The sequence below is a fragment of the Glycine max genome, chromosome 5 (assembly GCF_000004515.6).
Source record: "Glycine max cultivar Williams 82 chromosome 5, Glycine_max_v4.0, whole genome shotgun sequence".
NCBI lineage: Eukaryota > Viridiplantae > Streptophyta > Magnoliopsida > Fabales > Fabaceae > Glycine > Glycine max.
This window is the reverse complement of record NC_038241.2, coordinates 32,270,054-32,286,572: the sequence shown is the minus strand read 5'-3', so window position 1 is coordinate 32,286,572 and position 16,519 is coordinate 32,270,054. Positions and strand designations below refer to the sequence as shown.

At 30.3% G+C, this 16,519-nt stretch overlaps 3 protein-coding genes across 3 annotated transcripts; 2 read left to right on the top strand and 1 right to left on the bottom strand.

Annotated features, from left to right (window-relative positions):
* The first annotated feature begins 2,023 nt into the window (after positions 1 to 2,023).
* LOC113001635 (uncharacterized) lies at positions 2,024 to 2,570 on the top strand. The gene has a single exon (XM_026128458.2). It carries the CDS (start codon positions 2,195 to 2,197, stop codon positions 2,417 to 2,419), a length of 225 nt encoding a protein of 74 aa, XP_025984243.1. The 5' UTR covers positions 2,024 to 2,194; the 3' UTR covers positions 2,420 to 2,570.
* Positions 2,571 to 7,176: 4,606 nt separating this feature from the next.
* Positions 7,177 to 11,481, top strand: LOC100790943 (uncharacterized). Its single transcript, NM_001255596.2, is given in 9 exon segments — positions 7,177 to 7,526; positions 8,007 to 8,072; positions 8,418 to 8,492; positions 9,136 to 9,198; positions 9,300 to 9,359; positions 10,026 to 10,115; positions 10,211 to 10,318; positions 10,766 to 10,888; positions 11,020 to 11,481. Coding segments are annotated over 9 exon segments (930 nt in total). The 5' UTR covers positions 7,177 to 7,313; the 3' UTR covers positions 11,152 to 11,481.
* A 995-nt stretch (positions 11,482 to 12,476) lies between these two features.
* LOC100305607 (HMG-box domain-containing DNA-binding protein) lies at positions 12,477 to 15,822 on the bottom strand. Its single transcript, NM_001250910.2, has 6 exons — positions 15,702 to 15,822; positions 14,815 to 14,970; positions 13,975 to 14,032; positions 13,644 to 13,688; positions 12,807 to 12,887; positions 12,477 to 12,718 (listed from the first exon to the last, which is right to left on the bottom strand). Exons 1-6 carry the CDS (start codon positions 15,761 to 15,763, stop codon positions 12,668 to 12,670), a joined length of 453 nt encoding a protein of 150 aa, NP_001237839.2. The 5' UTR covers positions 15,764 to 15,822; the 3' UTR covers positions 12,477 to 12,667.
* Positions 15,823 to 16,519: the final 697 nt, after the last annotated feature.

Genomic DNA, 16,519 nt, shown 5'->3' with positions numbered 1-16,519 from the left:
ATTATGAACAATAATTTTGAATCGTTGGATTTATTTATTACTGTGAGACAGTTTACACTGGATCCGCAACTTTCCCCCAACAATCTTTGCGGTCACTGTTCGTTGTCGCCATCTTCTTCCCCAAATCCCAAAACCCTAGTTTCAACCGGCATCGTCGTCACCTCTTCAAACAGACTTTGACTATCGCTTCATCTTTGACAAGCTTCGCCAGCCACTCAAACACTTCCCCGCTACTTCTCACCAACGAAACCACCGAGAGAGCAGCGACGAGAACAACTACGATAAGCCAACAACAAACCTGAGAACTCTCGCTTCGTCTTCAACAAGCTTCGCCTCCTTCCGAATTCCTCGCATTTGAACTCTGAAGTTCTGAAATCCGCCGATTCTGGGAGCGTCGCACCAATATGGAGATTTACAAAAATCTAGCGTAGGAGAATCACTGTTGCAAGATTAATCCTAGGAGTTAAAATCATGCTCCAATATGGACCATATGTTAAAGTGGTCCACTGTAATAATCACCTTATGTAAGTAAAACAACTTTTACTTATAAAATTTTCATGCTTAATGACAAAAAATGTACTCTTATATATATATTTTTTCATTTTACTTGTATTATTTTTTAATTTATTATCGAAGTTTTTCTTTAAATTTATTAGGTAAGTCCTCATAGGAAAAATTAAACGTGTTTACATGTAATTAACCATTTAAGAGATATTTATATATTTAAAAAATATCATTATTAATTAAATTAATTTATTATTTACATGATTTCCAATTTATTCTCATTAATAATTAGATAACTAATAATTATTTCAGAAATAATTACAAAACCTAAATTTCATCCACCTAAAATTCCTAACTTTTATATTACCAAAAATCTCTAATTCTTAGAATAATAACACGAATCCAATTTGAGCATCCAGAATATGATATGCAAAAATAAGTTAATGATCATGAATTTTGAAAACAAAACTCTGATAATAAATTAAAAAAATAAGACAACCAATTTAGTAAAATAAAAAACTCTTTTTACAATTAAGCCAAATTTTTATTAAAATAATAACATCAATTAAACATAACTAAACAAACCAGAACTGAAATTATATCATCAGATTCGTTATTATTTTTTTTAACAAACTATAAACATCCAAACATATTTTAATATGCATAATGTATGATCCATATGTACAGATAATTTTTTTAGTTCGCTGTCTAATTTCAGTAAATTGAAAATTGTTATATTTATTCTCTCTTCCTTTTCATAATTGCTCATAAGTTTTTAAAGCACTCTATTAAACATTTTTTAAAACACTCTATTTATACTTTTCATTTTCTATCATACCAAATTATTTATAATAGTTATATTTTTCTCTTTTATCTTTCTCATCTAGTGTTGAATAATATTTAGGATGTTTAAAAATCATATTTGATGAGAAAAGAAGTAAGTATAATGTTAGTTTGATTTTGTGGAAGAGAAATAAATGATTCTTTTAAAAAAAAAAATTGAATTAAAGTAGAGGAAAAAAGGCATAGAATTCACACAATGTTTTTTAAAATTCCTTTCTCTTACTCTCCATTTAAATACAACCAAACCACTCTCAGCAAAAATATAAAAAGATCATTTAACTTTCATTTTGAATCCTGATTTTTTTGACATTCCTAAATATTAAATACCTGGTCAACATCCTTGATTTCTTTTCATCTTTATTTTTGTATCACATTATTTTATCTATTAATATTTTTTTCTCTATCTTTTAATATTAATTTTGGCCGTCAAAAGAGTTTTTTCCTTTTATTTTAAGAAGATGCAAAGATACACACAGTCCCCACTTGGCACTATTACGTTACGTTTCATTTGACACCCCCAAGCCAGAACCCACGCTGGACTCAACGCGGGCCCCACCATGATGTACGTGACCCAATAATCCAAACGCGGAGGAGCAGTTCTGAATTTTTGATTCCACTCCCACAATTTCACACTCCTCAATTAAATTCAAACCACCAAACACGACCAAACCATGTCCTCATTCACTTCATAATTCCACATATAAATACGCATTCCATTCCACTCTTTCTTCTCACCGTGGGCACCAAGAAAAGCACTAAGTTCCAATATAACCGCGACCCATTTCTCTCCTCGTTACTCCAAGAAAAACCCACAAAGCAAAATCGCAACTTGAATATCATTAGGGACATGGTTGAAAAGAACAAGAGATCATCATGGTTCTCCAAGAGGCTGAAGAGAGAGTCGCAGAGGTGGAAATACCTGGGCGCTGCAATATTCAAGTGGAAGAGCCTTTCTTCTTTCCCTGTTTCCTTCTTCAACCACGTCGCTTTCAAGATTCTCTCTCTCTTTGAAGCCATTTTCCTCGTTCTCACTGCTTGCTTTTTCTACCTCATGTGTGGATGCCGCTTTTGAATTCGCACACAAGCAACCCTTTCGTGTAATTCATTTTTCCTCCCTTCTTGAGCCTGTAATCAACTTTCCAGCTGTGTGTGTATTTTTAATGTCTATAACGGAAATGAAGAGGATTGTGTCAGATTCATGCATAATCCTTAAAAACCATTAAGCACTCTTCTCAACTCTTTTCAAATTTTAAGATTTTTGTTTTTTGTGTTATTTAAATTTGTTCTTTTTATTAATTTTATTCAATATAACTCTTCCATATGAAACGTACGTACGTAAGCCTAAAACTTTTCAACAACTGAAATTGATTCGAACTCGATCGCTTGCGTGGATGGAACAGAAATGTGAGGTGTAACGTAAGAAAATTGATCGCTGTTGGTGGGTTAATGTTGATAATGATATTGCGGACAAAGTAATCCAGTGCTTTCTAAATTCCAAACTTAAGAGACAAGTAATTCTTTTTATTTTTTTTACAGTTTTCACTGCTTGATGAAGATTTTTTTTTTTTTGACTGAATTGCTTGGTGAAGATATAATGTGGGTTTACTTTACACGCTTCTAATATAATTTTCCTATAGTTAAATGTTTGAGTTGGAATACTCTTGGTTCTGTATAATAATAACTAGGTTTAATAATTTCTACATTTCTAAGTTTTCTCCGCGTCTAGTTTCTTGTGTTAGAGTGCAATTGTGATGAGTTAAACGTCTCCTTGGCGTGTTCGAGTATTACCTTCCTTTCCTGTAGCTACAGTGCTTGTTTGACAGTTGGTGTTAATTAAAGGAAAAATTTAACTACACGTCTTCTTCGTCATTATTGTTTTTAATTTTAACTATAATATATATTATAATTGATGTGACACAGATTAATTAAGTTGTAAAATCTTATTATTGGTAAAAACACATATACTTAATGACAGAGTAGGATAATCAAATCAGTCAAATATGGCTAATCAAATCAGACAAATATTGAGATTCATGATTTTGCATTGATGTTCCTCGTACTCGTCGTGTTAAGATCGATCTAAGGCTTATGTTCTGGGCAAAATTGGTATTAATGATAAGAGTTTTGTTAATTAGTATTCTTAAGATATTAGTTAAGAAACTAAAAAAAATATTTATTAGGAAAGTTTAAAAATCATAAATAATATAATTTTTATCTTTAAATAAAAATATTTTTACTTAATACTAACATTTTTTATAATAAAATAACTAATCCTGAATTTTTGAAAATAAATTCCTCGCTTTGAAGTAAGCAAATCTATGTAATACTATCATTCTAGATGGAAACGCCGTTGAAATGACAAAGTCGTGTCGTTGGCCAATTCCTTCAACCCAAAAGGATTTAGTTACTGTTGACACCATCCAAGAAACATCATTTAAGTGTGTTTAGACTCAAATTTGCTTCATTAATTATATTAACATGATAATATGTTAGTCAAAGTCATAATTAAGTGTGACTAGTTCTAGACTCAAATTTGATATATAGTTTTAAACATGAAATCAAATAAGCTCTAAGGTCAAGAATTCTCAGCCATCAGATCACCAAGTTGAAATTGACTCTGTTTTAGTGTTTTTACAAAAGATAGTGCATGAATTTAAAGAAGTTTAATCGGATATTTAAAAGTTTAGGATTTAAGTAAGTGTTGATGCGTGATATTTATTTTTATTAACTTAGGGGTGAATTTAGCCATGATAAAAAGAAAATGTGAGATGAATTTCAATTTCTCAAACTTTCTATATGCGAAACATAACATTAAATAAATTTATAAATTAGAGTATTATGCATAAATTCAAATAAGTGAATGATCATATATTTCGAATTGAAATATAAACAAAAAAAATTTAATGTGTTAGACTAAATTATAAATAAATTTTAATTAATTCTCTCATATTTAATATACCCTTGATTTAATTAGAATTTTGTTTTTAATAATCTTTTTTGGTAGTATGCAATCAATGTTAAGGGTATTTAAAAAAAACAAATTAACTTTTTTTATACTACAAAATTAAATGATATTAACTATTTTTTTTATTAGTTGCAAGTTAATTTTATTTTTCTTATATTTGGGTGTGAAGGGAGTATTTTACTGTGTTAAAATGGATTTATTCAACCTAATAAAAACCACCCTTAACTCGTTTAAAAAATACTCTTAATTAAGTTAAATCCGTTTTGTTATTAGGTTAGAAATTTCAACCCAACTCAATCTTGGTATAGAGACCTTCCAAAATTTGTAAGAAGGTATAGGTTAAAAATAACTCAGGTTAACTCCACATAAATAAAGATATAGAAAAAGGTTAAAATATATTTTTATTCCTTTATATTTTATTAAATTTATTTTAGTTCTTTATTTTTTAAGTTTGGGTCATTATTGTCCTTTTGACGTCATTTTTTATTTTAAAGTTTCACTTTTGAATTATTTATTTATTAATTTAAGATGTAAAATTTATCTCATTTTATCCACATGAAAAACTATGAAATCCAAATACTTTCATACAAAAAGGGTTATAAACATAGGAACAATTGTGTGAAAATTGAGTCCTATGGAGCAATTGAAAAAAAAATCATATTAAATTTATTATTCTTTCAGTTGTATGTGAAACTCACTTTTCATGTGATTATCATGTTTATTTTTTTTTTTGGTTCAGAGATTAATTGTTTTTCATAATTTTTATATAGGTGAAACTAATGAGATATGTTTTTGAATAGCTAACATATAATTTAAAATTATACCCTAACATTTGAAAATTATCACTTTCAAAGGATAATAATGACCCAAATTTAAGAGATAAATAATTAAAATGAATTTTTTAAAAGATAAAGAATTAAAATAATTTTTTTAAATAAACTAAAAACATAAGCTCCCATTATATACATCAACCATAAAACAAATGCAAATAAATTACAATGATAGGATTCCAGAATTCATCATTAGGGTCTTAGGAGAGTGTGATCATCAATTTATCATTCAATGGTGAATTCCAGAGGAATGAGAGGAACCTTCAACAGTGGTCTCCCATGTTCCACACCGGAGGAGGTATAGCAACAAGAATTTGGACACTCAAGCCTACATATTTTAGAGTAATGTGTATCTTCCAAAAGCTAAGCTTAGAGTCTTTATAACTTTCCTGTTATCTATAATGAGGATAAGCCATTGGAGCTTTCTTAATTAGGTAGATACAAAACTAATATACAATTAATGGATGGAGAAAAAATAAAGACGTAGGTAAGAAAAAATCAATTATTATTCCATCAATATTTAGGCATTTTCATCCCACTAACATGACAACAATATATTTGTGTATACGTGGCCACTCACGAATGCTAATCCAATTTTTTTTTCTTTCTAAATATCATTTTCGTCTGTTTTAGTGCTCTTTTGATTTTGCTTCATTAAATTTTAAATGCGTCGTTTTAGTATTTTATGTTTTTTTAAAAATTATTTTGGTCATTTCTTTCATTTTCGTAAAGATTAGCGTTCGTTAGTTTTTAAAATTTAAAATAATTAATTTATAATAACAACGATTAAAATTTATCACGCTGTAGATTATAAAACTCAATTAATTAATCCACTAAAATTTAATTTACAACAATAAATTTATTCTAAATTTATATACTTTTAAAAAAATGATCTTTCAATTCTAACCAATATCATAATGAGATTGGTTATAAAACTAAAAAAAAATATTTATTATACAAATTATAGGAAAACTAAAAAAAAGTCACAAGCAATACAAGACAGTTTTATGCATTTCAATAATTTTTTTTAATTCTTTAACCAATACTTTAAGAGTACTAATTAGCATTTGTCTTTCAAAACTACTATTTGTCATTATTCTTCTCTCTCTTCTAGATGCATGTAACTTCTCTCTTATTTAATTAAGGGTATTTTTAATCCAAAAATAATTAATGATGAGACAATATGAATTGAATGTTATACAAAAGAATAAATAAGTTTAAAATTTTGGATCATATAAATAGAAATGCAGATAGTACTTTTGTCCCATTATTGTTGTGTAAGAAAAAAATATTATTTCAAAATAATTATTATTTTAATTTTTTATTGTACTATTTGTTATATTTTTTCCCACTAATATCTTTTATCATTTTAGTTTTTCAATATAATATTTATTATATTTTTCCCACTAATATCGCTTATTATATTAATAGTGGACAACAAAATCTACAAATGAATAAATGATAATATAAGATTAATTTTGTAAATCATTATTCTCTTTCATTTATTTATTATTTTTCTTGGTTTATATAAAACATAAGACACCAGTTATTTTGGGATGGAAAAGATAAGACTCAATTATTTAATTTAGCAAGTAGTTAATTTAGTTCATAATAATAAATTTATTTTAAATTTATATATTTTTTAAAAAATATCATTATTTTTAATGTTTCTCTCCTCTAAATACATATTAATATATAACCTCTTTCTTATTTAATTAAGATTAATTTTTAGTTTAGAAATAATTAATTGATGAGAAAATAAAAATTGAGTATGATATAAAACAAGTTTAAAGGATTGGCTCTTAAAGAACGAGTAAGTTATTAGTTTATTTTTCTTATTACTGGATCATACCATTATCACACCTTTTATTTGTCTGTTCTTACCTTGGAATAGTAATATGAAATTATGAATACAGTACCATTTTTCCAAGTTAGGCAATTAAGCTGCCTCGTGGAGTGCCAATGAGAGTGGCCATTATTTTTGCACACAGCACCACAATTTTAATTACCTCAGCAGTGCTAGAAGTGACCCTCAAAATGCAAAATATCTGACCAACATGACAGTTTAAAGCTACAAACAAAACCAGCAATCTTATCTGTTGTGTTCTGCTCATCACTCCAACCTTGCTTTCCATAGATAACATCTTCGGCATCAGACAATAGACAAAAACATGCATTCCTTAACATGCACACCACTTTCTTCTTCTTATTCTTCTCATCACACCACTCTAAAGCCAAACCTCAACCCTCTGCTGGGTGCTGATGCAACTTTTAGGCCATGTTCTCTACCCTTGAAAAGAAGAACATGCTTTACTACCAGAGCCATTCTCTCATCCACCAGAGAAGATGTCTTGAAGCATTTCAGCGAGCGAAGAGCTCTCAAGGTAAGTGTAACTAAAGTAAAAATCCATTTACTACTTTCTCTTCCATTTTGTCGTTTTGTTGCTTTTCTTCACCCAGGTGTAGTTCTTTTTTTCTCTCCATGTGTATGGTGTCTTTGGGCTGGTTTGTTTGATGTTCGTTAAGGCTAATCTTTGTGCGCAGCAATTCAGCATGCACGTATGATGATGATAAAGTTTTCAGGGATCACATAAAAAATTAAAATTTTGAAAAAAAGAAGAGAGATTAGCACTAATCATGGAGTTGCATTGAAATATATACAATTTTATTGCATGTTCTACAAGTCATGAGAACTAGGAAGTTTGCTCAAATATGGGGTGTGTATTTTGATGAGGGTGTAAAGAATATTGCTTTTTTTCTTTTCTTTTTCTTTTGTTGAATTCATTCATTATTAAGTCTTTTGTGTGCAAATTTTCGGAATGTTTGTTTTATGCATACTAACAAACATTTGGCTTCTTTTGAAGATTATCTCAGGCCTGCAGAATTTCAATAAAGACAATGTTGCCTCGGTTGTCACTGCTGCTGACAAGGTTTTTTCACTTCTCTCTTGTTACTTTTTTCTGTTTCTTTAGCTTTGTAGATCATACTTACAAACATTGGTTTTGTATCTGATAGCTAACATATGGATAGGATAACCCAAAATCTATTCATATGAATTATTCTCGTCGGTGCTGACACTTGAATTTTAGAATGATCTTGTGTTTGGAGTTAGGACAGGTGGACAACACTTGCCTCTGCATAACTCTTCAAAAAAAAATCCAGTGACCATATTGTAGATAGTAACTTCTCATGATTTCCTCTGTAAAATATTTCACATTTCAATATAAACTAACATACTAATGTCAAGTATGTTTTGTAATCCTTCATGCTAACAGGGTGGAGCAACTCACGTGGATATAGCATGTGACCCTGAGTTGGTAAAGCTGGCCATTGGCTTAACTTCTTGTCCGGTAAATTCATACTTTTCTTATAGATGTCTTAGCCACTCTGATTATATATGGTTTGTGGACATGGGCAAAGGGTATTTGGAAATTACCTTAGCATAAAGTTTATTATAATCATTGGATTACAAAGTTGCTTTTGAACATGTGTATTACTATACTTTGTATGTATCCTTAATTGTTGAAGAATCGATGTTAGCTAGACTTTATGATCATAATTTTGGGTAGTTCTTTTGGAAATTCCTGTAGATTGTAGGTCTCTTTGTTCTAACCTCTGACATTTATCAAAGCAATTGAAGCAAGTAACAAAAACCCAAAGTTGAATTTTCACTTGAGGTGCATTCTTAATTTGATCCATATACATATAGTACATTCTTAATTTAGTTTCTATATGTTTAGCTTATTCTTAATATGGGTCCTATATGTGTAGCGCTTTCTTCATTTGGTTCCTATATCAATTAAGAATGCACTGCATGTGTAGGGACCAAATTAAGAATGTTCTAAACTACCCACGTTATTTGCTTATGGAACAATGCATCTTAACTCCTTTTTGCTTATGGAACAATGTATACTCAGGAGATTAATTTGATGCTTTGAATCTTTTAATCCTTTCCTCCTTCAACCATTTATGATTGATCCTTCCTTCTTTCAGGTTTGTGTTTCTTCTGTAGATCCTGCAACATTTCCAGCTGCAGTTGAAGCAGGAGCACTAATGGTTTGACCTTCTTGCCTATCTCATACTCCAAAAAGTTAGATATTTAGATATTAAAATGGACCATGTGAGATTTTACTTAACATGATTAATGGCATCGACAGGTTGAGATTGGAAACTATGATTCATTCTACGAGAAGGGAATATTTTTCACTCCAGAGAAGGTAAAGAGTGCATTTCATTATTAATCTCAAATTTGTGATGTTTGTCAACCCCACATATTTGAGCGAAAATTTGATTTGAACTCCAACTAGACAAAAAGTCAAACTTTTCACCCAGAGCACAAATATCCTGTTTGATTGCTTCATAAGAAACAAAGTGATTATGATAGCTACTAAGACTTAAGGAACAAGATTATATATAATCTATATATGCATGTACATGTAGGTGTATTAGTGTCAGTGCTTCAGGGAAAAGGTAGAGAAGCAATGAAGGGGTTGTGAGGGTCAGATGCTAATACAGATCACAATATATATATTTTAAAAAAAGATTTTGTTATCTATATAATAAAGATATACTATTATATTTATTGATCAGTAAAGAATAGAGATAGAGTATTTGGAGATATTTAGCGGACAACTTAACTAGTAGAGCAAGGCATTTATAAAGATATTGTATCTAGTCAACTTATTCTTTTCCTTTTTTGTATGCAAGTTAATAAAATATTTTGAATGTGTAGTCACAATGTTTGGCCTTTTTCTGGTCTCTCAGAAATAGTTCCATCTGAATTTCTCTTGCTAACTCTAAAGTAATGTTAATTACCATTCTATAACACACAAATAGAAGCTTGCACTTTATTTTTTATTTTAATGATCTATCCTTTTTTGCAGATTCTAGGTCTAACAAAGGAGACAAGGAGGATACTTCCATCTGTAGTCTTGTCTGTTACTGTTCCACACACACTAAGCCTCCCTGATCAGGTTACAAGCAGCATTTTGACTATTTCAGAGTGCACAATTATGTTGATACTATCAATGTTTATTTGTGCATGTAAATAAATTTACATCCATAACAGGTCAAGCTTGCAGAGTCACTGGAGCAAGTAGGTGTAGATATTATTCAAACTGAGGGAGGAAAATGTTCTAATCCTACACAATCTGGTGTTATGGGTTTGATTGAGAAGGTAACTAGAAAAATATGTTTGATTCACTTATGAATTTTTTCCTATTGCCTACATCTTCATTGCTGGAGATTTGAAAATGTAAATCTCAGCTGAAGAATGTTAGTGCCAAAAAAATGGCTAAAACAGCATCAATGACATTACACAACGTAAATCAACATATTAGAGATGTGCTGCATTCGCTCTTGTATGTGACAACTCCAAATCTTGATATGCTATTGGCCGTTTCTGTACGATGTGCTTGACTGTATTTACAACTTTGGCATTCTAAATAGCTTGTTAATGCTTTTGTCCCCCCAAACTTCATACCGAAACTACATTTTCAGCCCTTAAAGCAATTAATAATTAATGTTTCTTTACATTCATACGGATTGTTGCATTGGTAAATGATAGTTGATTATGACGAATCCTTCGTTAAATTACCAAATTTCTAATTACTGGTGATTGTAGGCAACACCAACTTTAGCAGCAGCATATTCTATATCACATGCTGTTAAGATCCCCGTCATGTGCTCATCAGGGTTAAGCGCTGTCACAGCACCTATGGCTATAACTGCTGGGGCTGCTGGCGTGGTATGGATTGTTATTGAATTTCTTCTTAATATAATTTCTTATAGCATTCATAAACTGATAAACCTTACTATACCTATGTAATATTCTACCTTTCTGGTGGCAAGTTATTGATCATTGTTTCCAAATTACAGGGTGTAGGCTCTGCAGTTAATAGACTTAATGATGTGGTTGCTATGATTGCTGAGGTCAGAAGCATTGCTAATTCATTGCAGGCACCATTTCGGATATCCACTACACATGCAGTAGAAACTCAAAGGCAGTAGTTTATGTTGCAAGAAACAGATGAAGGAGGTGTAGGTAGTGAATAAAACATGCAAAGAAAATTTGAATCCTTTCTTAATAGTAAGAACTTTAGGTTCCATATTTCTTTGTCCTTTATATTTTGGACTTGTTCTCTGATCCAAATATTTGTGTTCCTGTGTGGATGTTGATCCCGCTATGTCAAAGAATTAAAAGAAATAGTGACCTATTGGAATTTTGCTTCATGAATGGGTGGAGTTGGTCAGTTTAGGGTACGTTTGGTACAGTGAGTGAAAAGAAATGGAATAAAAGTGAATTGAAATAAAAGTTTTGAATTGAAGTAGAGTGTAAAACTCTGGATCTTACATCATTTATAGTTCATTTCACTTTTTTTCCGCTCTCTTTCAATGCAAATGCAAACAAACGGATGCTTAGGGAAATTATGTATTGTTTCGCCAAATTCGTGTGCTAGAAGGTTTTGCTTGCTACAAAGGAATTAATATTTTAACAGATAAAAATGCTAGTTATTAGGCTTGTTATTATCCGTAGTTTTTGTATTACAAGAATTGATGTGTCAGTGCAGTGATTATTATTTATGGATTTACTATTAACAATAATATGACACAAATAGTATACATCAATTTCTTATATTTATGTGTATGTCTGGGTATAAGAAATTGATGTATACGACAATGTATAGTAACGCCATTTTTCATTGTACAAAACATTCTATTGAAGAGGAGAGTTAAACAAAGCATTATGTGCTGTCATGGCTGGTATTTTTGTTTACATTATAGAACCTAATTTCTGTAAAAGGGCAATTATATATATATATAAGGCTGGCGCAGGTTGTGCGAAGAGAAAAAAAAAAGGCGTGAAAGGATTATTATAATTGAAACTGTATACATTAAGTGTTTATGCAATTATGCCAATCCGACCCAAGCTTAAGTTATATTTTATGGATTTGAGTTTAAGAAATTTTATTTGATGTATTTCAAGAACAAGTTTAAATTATACTTCGAGTCATTTTAATCCAATTCAATATCATATATTTTCTAAAAATATAATTTTTTAAACAAATATATATATTAATAATACAACATATATTATAAAATACATCTTTAATTCTATAATTTAAACATCACTCGTCTCCGACATTGAAACACAGCAGAGCTATTGCATAATAAAATACACCGAATCAATTTGGAGGTATCTCTAGGTACGAGGTTGACACAAGGAAATCTTGTTACATATAAATGAATCAATGAAGTGCTAGAGTTATGTTCTCTTTCTACTTAGCGTTTTACTAAGCATTCAATATCTCAATATATATGCCCAAATTGCCTCTTTTTTTTTTGACAGAACCCAAATTGCCATATTAAACATCTAAATACAACAAATATATTTAACATATGACACACAGAAATTATAAGTATCAGCAAGGACAGAAAAAAGCTGATGATAACTGAATGTACAACTGTTAGTCCAAGTAGTTTCAGTTAATACAGATCCAACCTAGTAAGAAAAATAAGGGTGGCTTTACTCATCAAACTCTGATTCATCATCAGTTTCGTCAAACTCGCCATTTTCCTGCCAAGAAGCAGAAAATAAATTGTATATTCCATAACTGGGAAAATAAGAGTCAGCTCATTAGCCAGGAAAATGACAGATTGCATACCATTTTCTTGTTAAATTCTGCCATTGCGCTATCAAATTCTTCACGTTTTTTTGTTGCTATATCATAGTATTGTACCTTCTCCTGTTAGATACAAGTGTCATTAATATAGAACTCGGCCAAAATGATTTTTTGTTTTTGCTCAGACCTAAACGAATAAACTATATGCAAACTAAATTCTCCTTTTTGCCAAGTCACCAAACAGGAAACAAACTTCAAAGACTAGTTCTATATTGATTTAGAATGAAGATCAGCAAATGAGCATGGGGACTGAGAAAAACTTTAGGAGAAACACACCAAAAAAAGTAGTTGTAGTTGGGGAGCCCTAGGTTCTATAAAACCTCACACTATCTCAACCTTCCAACAACAACAAAAACAAAGCTTTATCCCACCAGATGAGGTCAGCTAAATGGATTACATGATGTCATTCAGATTGGTTAAAGACCAAAGTTTCATCGATTTTATCTACCATAAAATATGCAGTGCCATTCTGCTGTGGCACGACCATTTAACAATGCAAGAAACTAAAGAATTACATATATTTTTTTTGGTGATAAATTCTCAGTATACCATTTCTAAAACTGAAGAACAGAGCTAAATTTCATGTACCCAATATCTTAATCTAATTCTGCATTAAATCTGAGTTCACCCCAGAATTTTAATCAGAGGAAACAGTTCTAATACTTCTGCGCTATAGCTATATGCTAAAAGGAAGAAAATGTTCTACTTCCTCACATGCTTAATTCTCTCTGTTTTCAGCCATCAAACACCACAATCATAATAAGTTAATAACGAAATTCAAGTCAATAAAAAAAGGAGAGGCTACGAAAGAAAACTAACCTCATAAGTCATTGTTTTCCACTTCTCTCCACATGCCTTGCCAATCTGAATGAACAAAGGGTAGAATAAAACAAAAAAGAATTATATTAATTTGCAAATGATAATGATAGAGCTGGCTAGTTTCACAAAAAAAGAGAAGTATAAAGACTTCTCACTAATTCTTAAAACAACAGTCAAATTTTAAAGATTGATGCTTAACTTTTATGTTGTATGGGCTTTCGAGAAATTTAAAATTTGTAAATGATCAATTGTGCAACAATCTTGCTTCTTGAGCAATTAAAAATATAAAATAAATTAGAAGAAATACTAATAGAATGGATTCCACACATACATCACGCATTGACTTTACATCTGGATTCTGCTCTTGAAATTCTTTACGAAAATCCTCCCTTAAGAATGAAAAAGAACTTCCGGTAAACATAACAATTTTGAAGATAAGACTTTCCATATAAGAAAGAAGCAGTTGGTTGTTAAATATGGCCACTACGCAAGGTTCAGCGGCAGTGCTACATATAAACTATAAAGTAAATAGCAGTATATTGAAGTTGAACATAGAACAATAAAACAAGATAGAAACAAGGAAAGGAAACTATCACAAGAAAACCATGTTTAAATGTCACAACAATCATGTTTAAAGATAAATGGTCTTTTTTACTCTTGAACATGATGCGGTTATGCATTCAAAACTGACTTGAGGTTTTATATGTGCTAACATCAAATAATGACCTCAATATTATTCGTCTAGAGCTAAATATATTCTACTATCAAATCCTGCATACATTGAAAAGTGAAAATACATTAAATAGAATGAGTCTCATCTACTTTAGAGATGACATTGCCTCCAAAGGTAAATTAAAATTCCAAGGATCAGCCAGATGGCAAAAGAAAGTAAACATATAACATCAATCATAGTTTGTTCATTCTAACGATAAACTACTAATATTCAGTTTCAAGAGAGCTTAATATTTCAGAAACTCAAGATATACAAATCTAGCTATGGGTATAGCAGATATCTAGAAAAAACATACATGAAACTAGCTAAATTCTGATAAAGTTTACATTTTCCACAAACAATTCTAACACATGAGAAACAAAGAATAGCTAACACCTCATAAAAGATTACATGTAACTAGCATAAATAAAGAAAAAGGGAGAACAAAAGTAGCTGTACAAGAAGTAGAAGAAAGCTGTAGGAGGTTTCCTGGGTTTCATAGCATCAAACTTTTGTTTGTTCTTCTTTTGCTTTGCTTTAAGTTTCTTTCTTGAATTAGTTTGCCGCACTGATCTCTTGGTCCCCTCATTTGATTTAATCCTCAGCACTAGTTTGCTGAAAAATCCGTTGTAACATAGCATTTAGTTACGGAAACTATTTCAGAATAACATATTTATCTGTAATTATCAATCCAGCAGGCCCTTCTCAAAAATAAAACACCTGAAGCCAGAAGAGTAAACCTATAAACCCATTAAAACTTCAAAATGCCATCATTGTATTCAGTTTCTGGTATAAAGTCTGAATCCATAACATAAATATCAAAGCAGAATCCCACCCAACTTTTATCATCTATTTACCCTTTCTTTCCTCAACTCTTGAACAATTAAATGTTGAATTCCAATCTCTCAGGGGATGCAAAACTCGATCAAAAGAAATAAAGAGTATTCTCAAACGACCAACTTCAGTTTCCCAGCATTTGAAACAATACAAACACTTAAAAAATGCAAAACAGAAAAAACGACGACAGAATAACAATTGTCTCTTTCTTCAAAGGAATTTACCCCCTTAATAACTACACTTTGAATAGCAAAGGGAGCAAAATTCATCCAAAGTATAGTGACAATAAAAATTCAAGTAACTAAACTTATGAAAAACACATTGACCCAAATGAGAGAAATCAGATGGTCATAGCAAAATTTTTGAAAAATATACAAAAAATCAAAACTTTATTCTGTTATTTGACCATTCCTTTTCTGGGTTCCATAGGGGAGCACAGAGAAAATGAAACAGAACAGAGTAAGGAATGGAGATTGAGAAAGAAAGAGAAAGTGAAGAGAAACGGGTACTCGGACGAAGAAGATGCAGAGGCAGAAGAAGCAGAGTGAGACCCTTTTGCCTTTTTCGCCATGTTTGTTTGGTGACTACACACTACACAGGGACAGGGTCTTGCAATTTCACCCAAACGATGGCGTGAGAAGTAATTTCGCATTTATAAATACGTTTTTAGAAAATAAAACTAAAATCAAAGGTGAGTTACCCTAAATTTCTTAATTTAAAGTTTGTAATTAAGTCCTTTAATTTATAAATTATTTTTAATTAGTTTCTACCATATTGTTATTAGGGTTTTGTAAAATAAATAAGTAATAATCTTTAATAGTTAAACTAGTGACCAAATTTATAAATTATTTGAAAATTTTCAATGAGTTTAAGGATTAAGGAGACTCTAACGAAAATGTGTTTAAGAACTCAATTAAAAAAGTTTAAGAATTTAGGGATCTAATTAAAAACTTAAAAAAATATACAAGGACTTAATTAAAAATTTTCAAATAATTTAGAGACTAATATATTAATATTTTGTGTTTAATTGTTTTTGCTTAAGTACATTTTAAGTTTTTATAGACGCAAGTAGATATTTATGTGACAAAAGTTTGTAGTTTGATCCTTGAATAAAAAATTGTTTTTAAAATCATTTATACCATCAATGAAGGTTATAATACTGTGAAAGTCATTGAAATATTGATAAGTCATATGATATGATGATGGTAATCATAAGCACAAGTTGTATCTCTAGTTTTAAAACATAGTAATAGTGAAGAGTCATATGAAAATATATGAAATATTCTTTTATATATTACACTAACACTCCTATAAGAGAAGTTACTGT

Excerpts from the sequence above, each read along its gene's own strand:
- LOC100305607 (NM_001250910.2), bottom strand. The coding sequence starts at position 15,763 with ATGGCGAAAAAGGCAAAAGGGTCTCACTCTGCTTCTTCTGCCTCTGCA. Across the intron at positions 14,971-15,701 it reads TCTGCATCTTCTTCGTCCGA|CAAACTAGTGCTGAGGATTA; the intron begins GTACCCGTTTCT and ends CGGATTTTTCAG. Across the intron at positions 12,719-12,806 it reads CAGAATTTAACAAGAAAATG|GAAAATGGCGAGTTTGACGA; the intron begins GTATGCAATCTG and ends GCTTCTTGGCAG.
- LOC113001635 (XM_026128458.2), top strand. The coding sequence starts at position 2,195 with ATGGTTGAAAAGAACAAGAGATCATCATGGTTCTCCAAGAGGCTGAAG.